Source organism: Cyprinus carpio, chromosome B24 (assembly GCF_018340385.1).
Source record: "Cyprinus carpio isolate SPL01 chromosome B24, ASM1834038v1, whole genome shotgun sequence".
Lineage (NCBI taxonomy): Eukaryota > Metazoa > Chordata > Actinopteri > Cypriniformes > Cyprinidae > Cyprinus > Cyprinus carpio.
Window position 1 is genome coordinate 13,985,077 of NC_056620.1, and position 13,436 is coordinate 13,998,512.

General features: G+C 35.2%; 1 protein-coding gene across 1 annotated transcript in view; it reads right to left on the reverse strand.

Annotated features, from left to right (window-relative positions):
- atp8a2 (ATPase phospholipid transporting 8A2) overlaps positions 1 to 13,436 on the reverse strand; it is a 55,765-nt gene that overhangs the window by 1,406 nt on the left and 40,923 nt on the right. Inside the window, 9 exon segments of the mRNA XM_042752048.1 lie at positions 81 to 172; positions 2,931 to 3,035; positions 3,176 to 3,264; positions 6,988 to 7,095; positions 8,125 to 8,181; positions 11,956 to 12,017; positions 12,102 to 12,180; positions 12,683 to 12,805; positions 13,425 to 13,436. The exon segment at positions 13,425 to 13,436 is cut by the window's right edge and continues 63 nt beyond it. Of these exon segments, the coding sequence (XP_042607982.1) occupies positions 81 to 172; positions 2,931 to 3,035; positions 3,176 to 3,264; positions 6,988 to 7,095; positions 8,125 to 8,181; positions 11,956 to 12,017; positions 12,102 to 12,180; positions 12,683 to 12,805; positions 13,425 to 13,436 (727 nt within the window).

Sequence of the window (13,436 nt, forward strand, 5' to 3'; positions counted from 1 at the left end):
AATAATTTGCTGCAGTTGTACAGGTTCTGCAGATCTCAGTGGGTGTGAAGTGTAAAAATGGGTGCGGAACATGCACTTACGTGACACGGTCTGCTGCACAGAGTTTGAGCGTCCCACGCTGGAAGGCGTTTTCCTGAAGACCCGTGTCAGCAGGTGGGCACGCTCGTTCAGACTGGACAGACAGAGACAGATGGGTTAAGCCACCAATCACAGCACAATTACTGGCTGATATGCTACACACATGACAGCTAGAGGTCAAATCACATGCATTTCTACAACACACAGTCCTCTACTCTGCCGCGTGGCCATCCTGGCGAACGGCTGATACTCTTAATGATGTTCACTCGAGCAGAACACACATTTAGACACATACTCGCACAATTCTAAGAAACAGCTTCCCAAAGCACTCCTAAACAATATTAAACTTAGGCCTGCGATCCAAAAACATCTCCTCGAATATTTCCACAGCACTAAATCCTCAAGCTTTCCACTCCTTCAAACAAAATCGATCAATATGAGAAGTATTCAAACGGCTCTTTATTCTTAAATTAATGCAGCCAATATAGAAGTCTCTGGTTGCTGTATTAAATGGCAAAATTTCAATTCTGGAAAGTGAATCCGATGCCATTTTGCGCCCAGTTTTGAAATGATGAGAAATCAAAGGAGCCTGACCCCGTCTTTGATAAACACGTTCCACGTAGAACAATCAGTCTACGATGTTTCCCTGTAAATCAGATGAAAGCGATCTTTCCACTCATCCATAAAAGAAAGAGTGAACTGAAAACCAGTTGTTATGGAGGAAGGCCAAACTGCTCAAGGTTACAGCTCAAACTCATATTGTGCTACGAAGGGGACCGTTTGCACTGTTATCATTGGGAAGGACGTGGCATTCATTTGGCTGTGCTGTAAAAAAATTCGGCAACAGTAAATGAGATATGGCAGAACATCGGCCAATGAAAACTATGTCTGCAAAACAGATGACCGGTTGAAAGACGGGAATGATAAATGGATAAATAAAGAAATAAAAGGATGGAATGACGCATAGGCTTGCTGGTAACCGGAGCTCTTTCTTCCTGTCGTTTCTCTGGAACATGGAGAATCCTTGGAATATCAAACAGCTGTTTTGTTTAATCAGATTTTCAATAACTTATTTTCCTCCAACCGTCCCTCATGTACGAGTCCAGGCTTGGTTTATACTTGGGAAAATACTTTTCTTTTGTCCGGCAGGGCTAGTTGGGGTCTTCTTGGGTAAATATTTTCAAATGTAAACGCCTAGGATATGCTCTTCAATTGTGTCAGCCTCCGCCCAGTGATGTCGAATTCAAGCTGACGTTCAATCATTCAGCGGATTTCTACACTCGTTCAGGATGACTTACAACCATTATGTTTTTTACAGCTGGATATTTACTGAAACAAATGAGGTTAAGTGTTCTGCTCTGGGGGAATGGCGGGGTAAACGAAAACAGGGCTTACAGCCAACATCCCTCTGATTAGAAGTCCATTCTGTCAACTGCCTGGCCATAAATTAGTGGCCTAAAGACCACGAAACACTCCAAGGTATTACAAAAAAACTGCATGAGACTACACGTCTGTCTGCCAAGTTCCTGTCTCATATAGGGCTGTACACCAAACACAATATGTAGAGTAATATCTCTGGGCTAAACTGTTAAATCCATGCAATTGCTGTCAGCTTCAAACCACAAACACACAGTTTGAAAACAAACACATGCACAGAGCTACGATCTTAAGGAAGCTACACACACCCAGTGCTTATAGCTAGGCAAACCTGACCAGCTCATGGCCGCCTGACATCGCAGAATGTGAAAGAGAAAAGTGAAAGGAAAGTTGTGAGATGATGATGATGATGATGGTGATGAAAGGAAGGTTAAGGAAAGGAGGAAACAGGTCACTGCACATCCTATAGAGAGACTCAGGCGCCTGGTTCTACCTGCACATGCCTGCCTTTGACTCTATGAGTCTATGAATCCTCAGCATTGGGCCTGTGGATGTTCAGGCAGGGGTTAGAGGATCACAATGAACACAAACACAGATTCTTTCCCAAACACACTTCCACAAACTAATTCACAAACAATATGCAAATAGACAAAAGACATAAACAAATCATAAACACAATCAATCAGCTGTGTTTATAGTGAGCTTCCTTCTGCAACAAGCAAAGAAAAAGAAAAAAAAAGAAAAAGAGAACTTTTTTCCCCCCAAAATGTGGGTATTTTATTTTCAACAATTCTAACTGTATATTAATCTTAATAATATAAAATCATATGTTAAATTAATAAAAAAAATACAAAATATATTAGTAAAAATGTAAATAATTGTCAATTAATTTAATTAATTATATTTAAATAATTATTAAATTAATCTAAATTAATATGAAATCATATATTAAAAGTAAAAATATTTAAAATGTATAAGTTAAAATGTCACTATCTGTCAATAAATGTAATTTAAATTTCACTGTTTTACACATATATTAATACATTAATAATAAGAACAAGAATAATCAAATTATTAGAATTATTATTAATCAATTATTACAATTTTAATTCAAGTGAAAAAAAGATGGCAGACAAAGCAAGAGAAACGGTAAATAAATAATTATTATAATTTAATTATATTTTTATTAAAAAAAATAATATATATATATATATATATATATAAAATGTTTTATTTACCAAATATATATATATATATATATAAATGGTCTATTTTACCTATTTTTTGTGTGCTACGTTATTATTTATATTTATGATACAAGTATTGTGTCACTTTCTCTGGCATTGCTAATGCACTTTGCTGTTTGTATGAGGTTGCTATGTAGGCAGCAAGTCAGCTCACTATGTTTTGAAACAGAATAACACAACAAGTTTATAGATAGGCTGGTTTACATCAAGGCATATTCAGGGACATACCTGCGGCCGCTGGCATCTCTGAGGACGGCTGCCCCAGGGTCCACAGCCCGAGCTTCCAGTTCCTGCACCTCCTCCAGCAGAGTCTTCCTCACTGTGCGCCGTCCTCTGCATGCAGACATACACAAGCAAGACAAAGTGAAAAACTGTCAGTCTGTTTATGTGAGTGACTAATACATATTGCCAAATCACACTCGATTTTCTCCATAAATACACTGATATGTGTATGTGTGTGGTACATTACTCACGCATTCCACACCACATCTTTGAGTAAACATGCCGTTGGCACCAGTATCAGGCCCAGCCAGAAGCTCCAGCACTGCATCACCCTGCCAGCCTAAAACAAAGATAAACAGATCATCAGTTTGAAATCAATGCTCTGCAAACATCGCAACAACCAATCAATGCTGGATTTCTCTCTCCTTGGAACAGCTGTTGACTGACTGCGTCACCTTTGACCTGTGGGAGAGTTCAATTACTCTGTTTACCCAACTCGACTGTCTACTGTTTGCTCTAGTTCTTCCTCCCCGTCTCCGTTTAATTGCCCAATTAGAAGTCTTTTTCCACCCTAATGAGATAAACAACATATTTTTCTTAAATACACACATGCATGTGTTTGTATTTATATATATACATAAATAATTATACATAATATACACACGTATATTATGTAAACAAAACCTTTTATTTTGGATGCGATTAATCGTTTGACAGCACTACAAAGAATATATAATAACTAATACTACTCAAAACTGTATAAAACCCATTATATATACACAAAATAATCTGTATATAAATAGGATATTTTTTATACATATATACAATTTTATACTTGAATTTAATATATTTTTTAGTTTATATTTTTTAATATAAAAGAAATAAAATTAAAAACTAAAATGCAATTTCATATATATATATATATATGAAATAAATATATATATATAAGAAATATAAATATATTTCCTTTTTTTTGGGGGGACACTAAAGCTATTGTTAATGACAATATAAAAACTGCCAATGTCAGCTGATAACTGATACATCAATCTATCCATATTTCATTATATTTTAGTATATGAGCATAACATTTGTTCCATTTTATTACTACTAATCAATCTGATTTAAAAATCTTTTACAGGAACATATTTTTCTGAAGTGACTTTTAATGTTAAAAGACAGCTTCAAGGTGTGCAATCAAGTGATCCCACTTTTAAGGATCCTCCACAGCTGATATCCCCGCCGGAATCTACTAGACTCCGAAAACCATTAGACGGTGTCCCCTCGCGACAGCTGCGCATACACCCCCAGACCAACCCTCCCGAATTCTCAGACGAGCAGACGCACAAAAATACACACACTGATATACAGCTCTGGAAAAACATGCATAGTGTGTGCTCCCAGCTTGGCCTGCATGGAGAGATGGAGAGATTAAATACGAACGGCTGGACTGAGAGGGGAAAGAAAAGCCAACGCTGCAGGGTAAAGAGCGAGGGATGTCCCATCTTTCTCTCCCTCTCTGCGAGCAGCTGTGGTGATACTTGAGCACATTCCTGATTTCTGACACAAATCGAATTAATGGGCCGGAGGGCTTCAGAGAGCTCTATCCCACCCCCGACCCCTCCACACTCACACACACTAGCTTTGTTCAAAAATCTAGTGAGTCGCCCCCCGTACGTAGCATTTTGGGGCACCGTAGGCACACTTCCAAATATGCTGCCTCCTGAGACGTATGCATTACAATCCCTTAAGAACTGAAATATCACTTGGTAAAATATCCAAGATGGTAGACAAAGCAAGAAAAAAACATAATTACAGAAATAACACTAAAATATGTTATAATACTAAAATGTGAAAATATTGAAAAGTATTGTGGAAAATTTTATATTATTTTATAAAACAAATTATTAATATATAATATATGAACATTCTTATTAATATATAACAAACATTCATAATGTAATTTATTCAATACAATTTTATTTTATTTTACTTTTTTTTACATAATTTTTGGAAGGGTGGCCTTTTTTGAAGAGAAATGCTAATTATAAATAACACAATAGTAAAATATATTTTTTAACATTTTTAAAAAGTATAAAAATAAGTATAAAAATGTTTTAAATATGCTATATATAAAATCATATTTTCTACAGATTTTTGGAATAGCATTTATATATATATATATATTATATATATATATATATATATATATAAAAATAAAGTTAATTATAAATGTAATTAATACAATATGTATTTTTTGTTTTATATGTAATTTATAGAAGCAAAATACATACATATGTGTGTGTGTGTGTGTGTATATATATATATATATATATAAAAAAGAAAATATATATATATACATATATATATATATATATATATACACACACAGTACAGACCAAAGTTTGTTGAAACATTACTATTTTTAAATGTTTTTTGAAAGAAGTTTCTTCTGCTCATCAAGCCTGCATTTATCTGATCAAAAATACAGAAAAAAAATGTAATATTGTGATATATTATCACAATTTAAAATAATTGTTTTATACATTTATTATACTTTAAATGATCATTTATTTCTGTGATGCAAAAGCTGAATTTTTAGGATCATTATCACATGATCCTTTAGAAATCATTCTAATATGATGATTCATTATCAAAGTTGGAAACAGTTCTGCTGCTTAATATTTTTTCAGAACATGTGATACTTTTTTTAGGATACTTTGATGAATAAAATAGTAAAAAAAAAAAAAAAAAAAAAAAAAGAAGCTATGTTTTTAAAATATAAATATTTTGTAATAACAATATACACTACTGTCTCAGTAATTTGGGGTCAGTAATTTTTTTTCTTTCTTTTTTTTTAAATAAAATCAATACTTTTATTCAGCAAGGATGTGTTAAATTGATAAAAAGTGATAGTAAAGAAAATATATTATTAGAATATATATTATTAGAAATTTATTAGAAACACTCATAATAAATCAGAATATTAGAATGATTTCTAAATGATCATGTGACAGACTGGATGTTACATGTGACACTGAAGGCTGGAGTAATGATGCTGAAAATTCAGCTTTGCATCACAGGAATAATTTATTTTTTTAAAAGTATATTCAAATAGAAAACAATTATTTTAAGTTGTAATAATATTTCACAATATTACTGTTTTTTCTGTATTTTTGATCAAATAAATGCAGGCTTGATGAGCAGAAGAGATTTCTTTCAAAAACATTAAAAATAGTAATGTTGTCCAAACTTTTGGTCTGTACTGTATATGTGTGTGTGTATATATATATATATATATATATATATATATATATATATCCAGAAACTTGATTTATTTTAAAAGGATATATACAAAATCAAACATAAAAATAAATACACATATACACACATTTTTTCGTTTTTAAAAAGTGTATATAATGTAAATTGTTTTAAAAAAATGTATATATTGTTTTATATACGTTTTGATTTTTAAGGAGCTGAATAGAATCGTTGGTTATAAATATATAGTAATGCAATAATAAAAGGTATTAATACAAATAAAAAAAAAAAAAATTACAATAAAATGCAATAACTCCAATCTCTATCAGTCGAGTCAAGTATCCCATGCAATGTACATGAGGAGTGTTGTTTCTATAACATATAGTGTTCTTGCCTTTACAGAGAGTTTCAAATTAGTACTTCGCATGTTCCATTTCAATTAGGATGGTGCCTATGTAGGCAACAGAGAGCGAGGCGACTCACTAGGGTATGGAACAGAGCCACTGTGAGGACAAGGCAAAAAACCTTTCTGGAGTATTCCTCAATCAAACACACACACAGATGTCTGTAATGATGCACAAACCAGCCCACCCACTTGAGTCAACATTTCCAGGGTAGGCCGTAAAGGCCTGGGGCTTGGGTGACTGTGTGGCAGGTGCAGGGACACTGCGAAATGGGACGGCTGGCCATAAATTTGACACAGAACACCCAGAGAGCAAGTTATCCAGGCGCCGGGCAGCAGACAGATACAGGAGGTGAGTGAGAAAGCACAAACATGAACAGGTGTGTGTGTGTTTGCACTCACCTGGCCCAACATATCCGGTGCTATAGGAATGGTTGGCCAGATTGCAGAATAGACGGCAAAAAACAACATCCAGAGCACCATGCTGCCCCATACAGCCAGATGAGAAAACTAGAACAAGAGAAAAACAGGTCATGGTCAGTTTCACACTGAATATAGACTTCTTCAACTGTAATGGAAACCATGTGAATTCCAAAGCCGCTCTACTTCATCACAAGATCTGGTGTGAAGACAGCTGAACAGACGAGGAGTGTCGACGTCTCCTCAACACACATGGCAGTGGGACAGAGAAATATCCTGACATAGCAGCATGTTCCCCATCTATCTAAAGCCCTTTCCAGAATATATATATGACCTTCCTATAGAATAAGACACAATGTCAAGTGCAAAGTGTTGTACAGAGGGATCCCCTTTCAATTCAGATATTAAAAATGCTTTGGAATAAATTCAATTAATTAAACAGTGCTTTGATACACTGCAAAAATTTGTTATACTCAGTTTTATGTCTTGTTTTCCAGTACAAATATTTAAAAATTCTAAAATCAAGCAAAATGTATTAATATAATTGTTAAATGAATTAATATAATTTTATTTTATTAATAGAATTAATAATTAACTATTTTTATTTTATTAATAAAAGTAATGTTATTCTTATTTTTCTCATTTTAGACAAACATACTTAATTTTGATACTTTTTTTAGAAAACAAGACTTAATATTTTAAGTCATTTTGCTTCTCAAGCAAATGTATCTTGATTTGAGAATATTTATATATTTGTACTGGAAAACAAGACAAAAGTACTAAGAAAGAAAATCATTTTTGCAGTGCAAATTAGAGACAATATCAAATTCAGACTTCTATAATGTGTTGTTTCAATTCAGACATAACAAATGGTTTGTAATATTCAATACATTAGAGGGCACTTTCACAGACTGCAAAAAATGTTTTTCTTACTCAGTATTTTTGTCTTTTTTTCCAGTACAAATATGTAAACATTCTCACATCATGCTTAATAAGTTAAGAAAATTAATCTTGTTTTCTGAAAAATGCATAAAAATATTAGTATGTTTAAGAAAAACGAGCTAAATTCATTTTGTGAAAAGTGTGTGTGTTTGTGTTGTAGGATGGGGACTGACATACCCTTGTCCATGCTGTGGTCTCCATACCGGCTTTCAGACATACAGTTACCACAACATACTGCACCAGGAAGAGAGACAGAGAGAGAGAATCATAAAGAACAGTAATGATATGCACTCATCATCCTGGTTAAATGTTCTGTACAGCTTCAACACAAAAAAACAGATGAGGGCTTTCACACAAGCATCGACTTACTATTGCCTCTAGCGACGCACACTGCTTTAAAACACAATTACACATTTAGCCCTTAAAGTAATCGTATGCACGCACACACACACACACACACACAGAGGCCTGCGAGGAACAGAAAAAAATACCAGCACACAAAGACTTCACTCCCCATGGGACTCATTCATTACTGTTTTATGGCTAGGGTCTAGTATCGCCTCCAAAAACCCCAACGTACTGTATTTAATAGTCTGGGTGCACACATACACATGGCCTCATTTTTATAATGGATGGCCAAAAGCACAACACAACAACACAGAGAGCTATATACGAAATACAGTTCACTGATTGGCTAGTAGGGAGGGAATTGTAGTGATTTAGATGCTGAAAAGTGGCATGAAAGCTTTTTTCTGGGGTTGCAGACTGTATTGAATGTGAATAGGAAAAAATACTATGAAATAATGAGACACATCTTAGCATGTTCTGTGCAGGCTGCATGCAAATCAAACATGATTCAGGAAATTAATGAAGAGCCTTTTGAACTTATTACAATTCATTCAAAAGATTAAAGACTCAAAGACAGGATCTGTGTAATGAATTATTTGCCCAAACACATATAAAATCTGACTCACTTCTGATTTTCGGATCTTTGACAACATGTAATTAATGCAAAAAAATTCACAGAAGCGTTTTGTTGTCATTTGGGATGGGTCAGACTGGTCAACCAGTCTAACTAGACTTTTTACAAAATTGCTGTTTTAACTTTAATATTTTATGAATTTTGTGTGTTTTTTTTAACAATACATTTCACTCAATTGTACATAAATATTGATAAAAAGATCTTTCACTCAACTTCTCTGAGAGGGTTTAAGCACACTGAACCTTCTCTCTGAAAATCTGCATTTATTCCTCCGCTGTATCTCTAAAACACAGCTTGCGTAACAAAACTATCGACTTTAAGGCAATGTTTGGACTTCAAATTGCTTGGAATAAGCAATGTGAGGATTATGAGATTTTTTTGCAGTAAAAAGTTATTTTTAAAATGCTGGTTTATGTACATATGCAGACAGATATCTCTGGCAGTTGCTTTGCATTTTGTGAAATTTTTAAAGGCTTTTGTGCAATAAGAATTATGCTTTTAAGGCAGGGTGTCAAAAATGTGTCTGCGTACTGTTCCATTGTGCTGCACTCCATCCAGATTTTAACCACAAGAACATGGCTTATGTGAACAACCCATAAAAAAAATCTGTGTGACTGGTGTGAGGTCTTATTTTATAAACCAGCCCTACTATACAGGGCTTCATGTAGGCTGATTATTCATTTAGATCAGGTATTCCCAAACTTTTTTTTTTGTCAGCTGCACCCATAAGATTTTAAGGTAATATTTCAATAATTTAACAACATATTTGCATGTTCACAGTTCTGTGACGTTGGTTTATGTTCAAATGACATGTAGGTAAACAAAATCTCCTTATAGTAAGAGTTTTACTTGAATGTTTTTTTTTATATATATATACACACACACACACACACACACACACACACACACACACACACACACACACACATATATACATATATATATTATTATTTTTTTTTCCAACATTGGACAACCTTCCAACCAGTCAATTATGAAAATATGTATTTTTTTTCACATCCCTAGATAAATACAGGTGCATCTCAATAAATTAGAATGTTGTGGAAAAGTTCATTTATTTCAGTAATTCAACTCAAATTATGAAACTTGTGTATTAAATTCAATGCACACAGACTGAAGCAGAGTAAGTCTTTGGTTCTTTTAATTGTGATGATTTTGGCTCACATTTAACAAATTATAATACTTCATAAGACCAATAAAAAATTATTAAGTAATTCAAATAATTGTTGGTCTTCTGGAAAGTATGTTCATTTACTGTACATGTACTCAATACTTGGAAGGGGCTCCTTTTGCTTTAATTACTGCCTCAATTTGGCGTGGCATGGAGGTGATCAGTTTGTGGCACTGCTGAGGTGGTATGGAAGCCCAGGTTTCTTTGACAGTGGCCTTCAGCTCAATTGTTTTTTTTGGTCTCGGTTCTCATTTTCCTCTTGATAATAGATTCTCTCTGGGGTTCAGGTCTGGTGAGTTTGCTGGCCAGTCAAGCACACCAACACCATGGTCATTTAACCAACTTTCGGTGCTTTTGGCAGTGTGGGCAGGTGCCAAATCCTGCTGGAAAATGAAATCAGCATCTTCATAATGCTGGTCAGCAGAAGGAAGCATGAAGTGCTCCAAAATTTCTTGGTAAACGGGTGCAGTGACTTTTGTTTTCAAAAAACACAATGGACCATCACCAGTAGATGACATTGCACCCCAAATCATCACAGACTGTGGAAACTTAACACTGGACTTCAAGCAACTTGGGTTTTGAGCTTCTCCACCCTTCCTCCAGACTCTAGGACCTTGGTTTCCAAATGAAATACAAAACTTACTCTCATCTGAAAAGAGGACTTTGGACCACTGGGCAACAGTCCAGTTCTTCTTCTCCTTAGCCCAGGTAAGACGCCTCTGACGTTGTCTGTGGTTCAGGAGTGGCTTAACAAGAGGAATACAACTGTAGCCAAATTCCTTGACACGTCTGTGTGTGGTGGCTCTTGATGCCTTGACCCCAGCCTCAGTCCATTCCTTGTGAAGTTCACTCAAATTCTTGAATCGATTTTGCTTGACAATCCTCATAATCCTCGGTTGGTTGTGCATCTTTTTCTTCCACACTTTTTCCTTCCACTCAACTTTCTGTTAACATGCTTGGATACAGCACTCTTTGAACAGCCAGCTTCTTTGACAATGAATGTTTGTGGCTTACCCTCCTTGTGAAGGGTGTCAATGATTGTCTTCTGGAGAACTGTCAGATCAGCAGTTTTCCCCATGATTGTGTAGCCTAGTGAACCAAAACTGAGAGAGACCATTCTGAATGCTCAGGAAACCTTTGCAGGTGTTTTAAGTTGATTAGCTGATTGGCATGTCACCATATTCTAATTTGTTGAGATAGTGAATTGGTGGGTTTTTGTTAAATGTGAGCCAAAATCATCACAATTAAAAGAACCAAAGACTTCTTCAAAGACTACTTCAGTCTGTGTGCACTGAAGTTTCACAATTTGAGTTGAATTACTGAAATAAATTAACTTTTCCACAACATTCTAATTTATTGAGATGCACCTGTAGTTAATATTTTTAGTTTTAGTAAAGAAAAAAAAAGAACATTAAAAATATGTTACAAAACTTTTTTTTTTTTAGTAGTTAGGACCACAAAAACTGATACAGAATATGAACTTTAAAGGCCAATTTTTTTTTTTAATGAACCATTCCAAGCATTTAAAGCAATAAATAAGTTAAAGACTGTTAGAATGGTAGACTTGAAATGCAGAATTTCAGTCGTAAACTGCCCACAAATGCCAACGGTGAGCGGTCTTGTCGGTTCTCATCAGTTTACTCAAAGAGTTCCTGTCGTTTCTGCTCTGAGTTGTGGGATTATTTCACAAGAACTTTTTCTAAAAGAGACATTAACAAATTTACAGTGTAAACTCTGGTGGCCAACAAATGGAAAAACAGCACTAGCAAGGAAATGATGTGTGACATCTCTGTGGCAGGGAAATACGGCGCAGTAAATGCCACCGCTGACAACTCACCGTGTAGACGATGTTCCCCACGAACAGGTAGTCGACACTGTTGCCGTTGTCAAAGGGAGTGTCTGAAGAAACAAAACGGGCGATGAAAGATACTCAACGGGCTGGAGTGGTCTACATGTGTGCGTGTGAGTGCTTGCGATAGTTACCGTGCTCCAGAACTTTGAGTGGAAACCAGAAGAGAATAATGGAGTGAATGAGAGCATTTATACAGTGACCCCAAAAGACCTGGAAAAAGAGAAAGAGGCAATGAAAGAGAGAGGAAGGGAGGGACAGAAAGCCGGAACGGGAGAAGGGGAGAGTCAGTCAAGACAAACTGATGCCAAGATACACACAGCCCACACAAACAGTTTCTCTGCAATTGCACAGCCAGTGCAATGTCCCCCAGATCACCCCAAACACACACACAAACACTGATCTTCGGCTATAAATGAATGACTGTCTTATTTCAGCTTATGAATCTCATTATTATCTGGGTGGAAGCAGAGCTGTTTCTTGCACTCCTGTTTATCTACAGTGAAGTCACAAGTCAAACAATACTCTGATGTTGCAAACCACATCAGACTGGGATAATCAATTATAACACAGGATGTAGGCTACCGTGATGATCATAATAACAGTCTGACACTCACTGCAGACAGATTTATAAGTCTCCAGGTATTTGTTGTGTCAGTATGAGTAATTTGTGATTGAAATGGCGCATTTGTATAGGCTACCGAAATCTTGGTACCTTAGTGTTAAACCCTTCTGCGTTCTGTGTGATGCGGTACAGCTGAGGGAAGCGTAGCATGTTCTGCTGACTGCACGGCCGGTCAACTATCCCCAGTGTGAAAGGAGGAAGAGCAGTAAAGATCTGAAAAACAGATTAACATTCTCAAGTGTTACATTGTGTTATATAGTATGTATCTAAACCAAAGCACAACCAAAATGAAAGCCGATTTGAAATGTTCTGATTGGAATAGAATAGCATGTCGCTAAGCTAAGCAGCACATAATAAATGTTTCTTCAGCAGCAAATCAGAATGATTTCTGAAGGATCATGTGACACTGAAGACTGGAGTAATGATGCTGAAAATTCAGCTTTGCATCACAGGAATAAATTATAATTTTAAATATAATAATACAGAAAAGTCATTTTAAACTGTAATAATATTTTACAATATTACTGTATTTTTAATCAAGTACATGAAGCCCTGTGGAGCAAAAGAGACTTATTTTTGGTGCATTCAATTTATTCACACAACATTCATTAAAAATTAGAAAACAAAAATTGCCAAGTGGCCACATTTATCTGCTGATAAATCAAAAAAGACCAAAGATAGGCTGATATCTTTTTGATCTATCACCAGTTTTCACCAAATTTGCAACAATGGATTCTGGGATTTTCTTCTCTATAAATTATACATTTGATGCCACCAATGTTTGACCACAAAATGTTAAACTATAAAGAGAGAGAGACAGACACACACATACCACATTGTACAG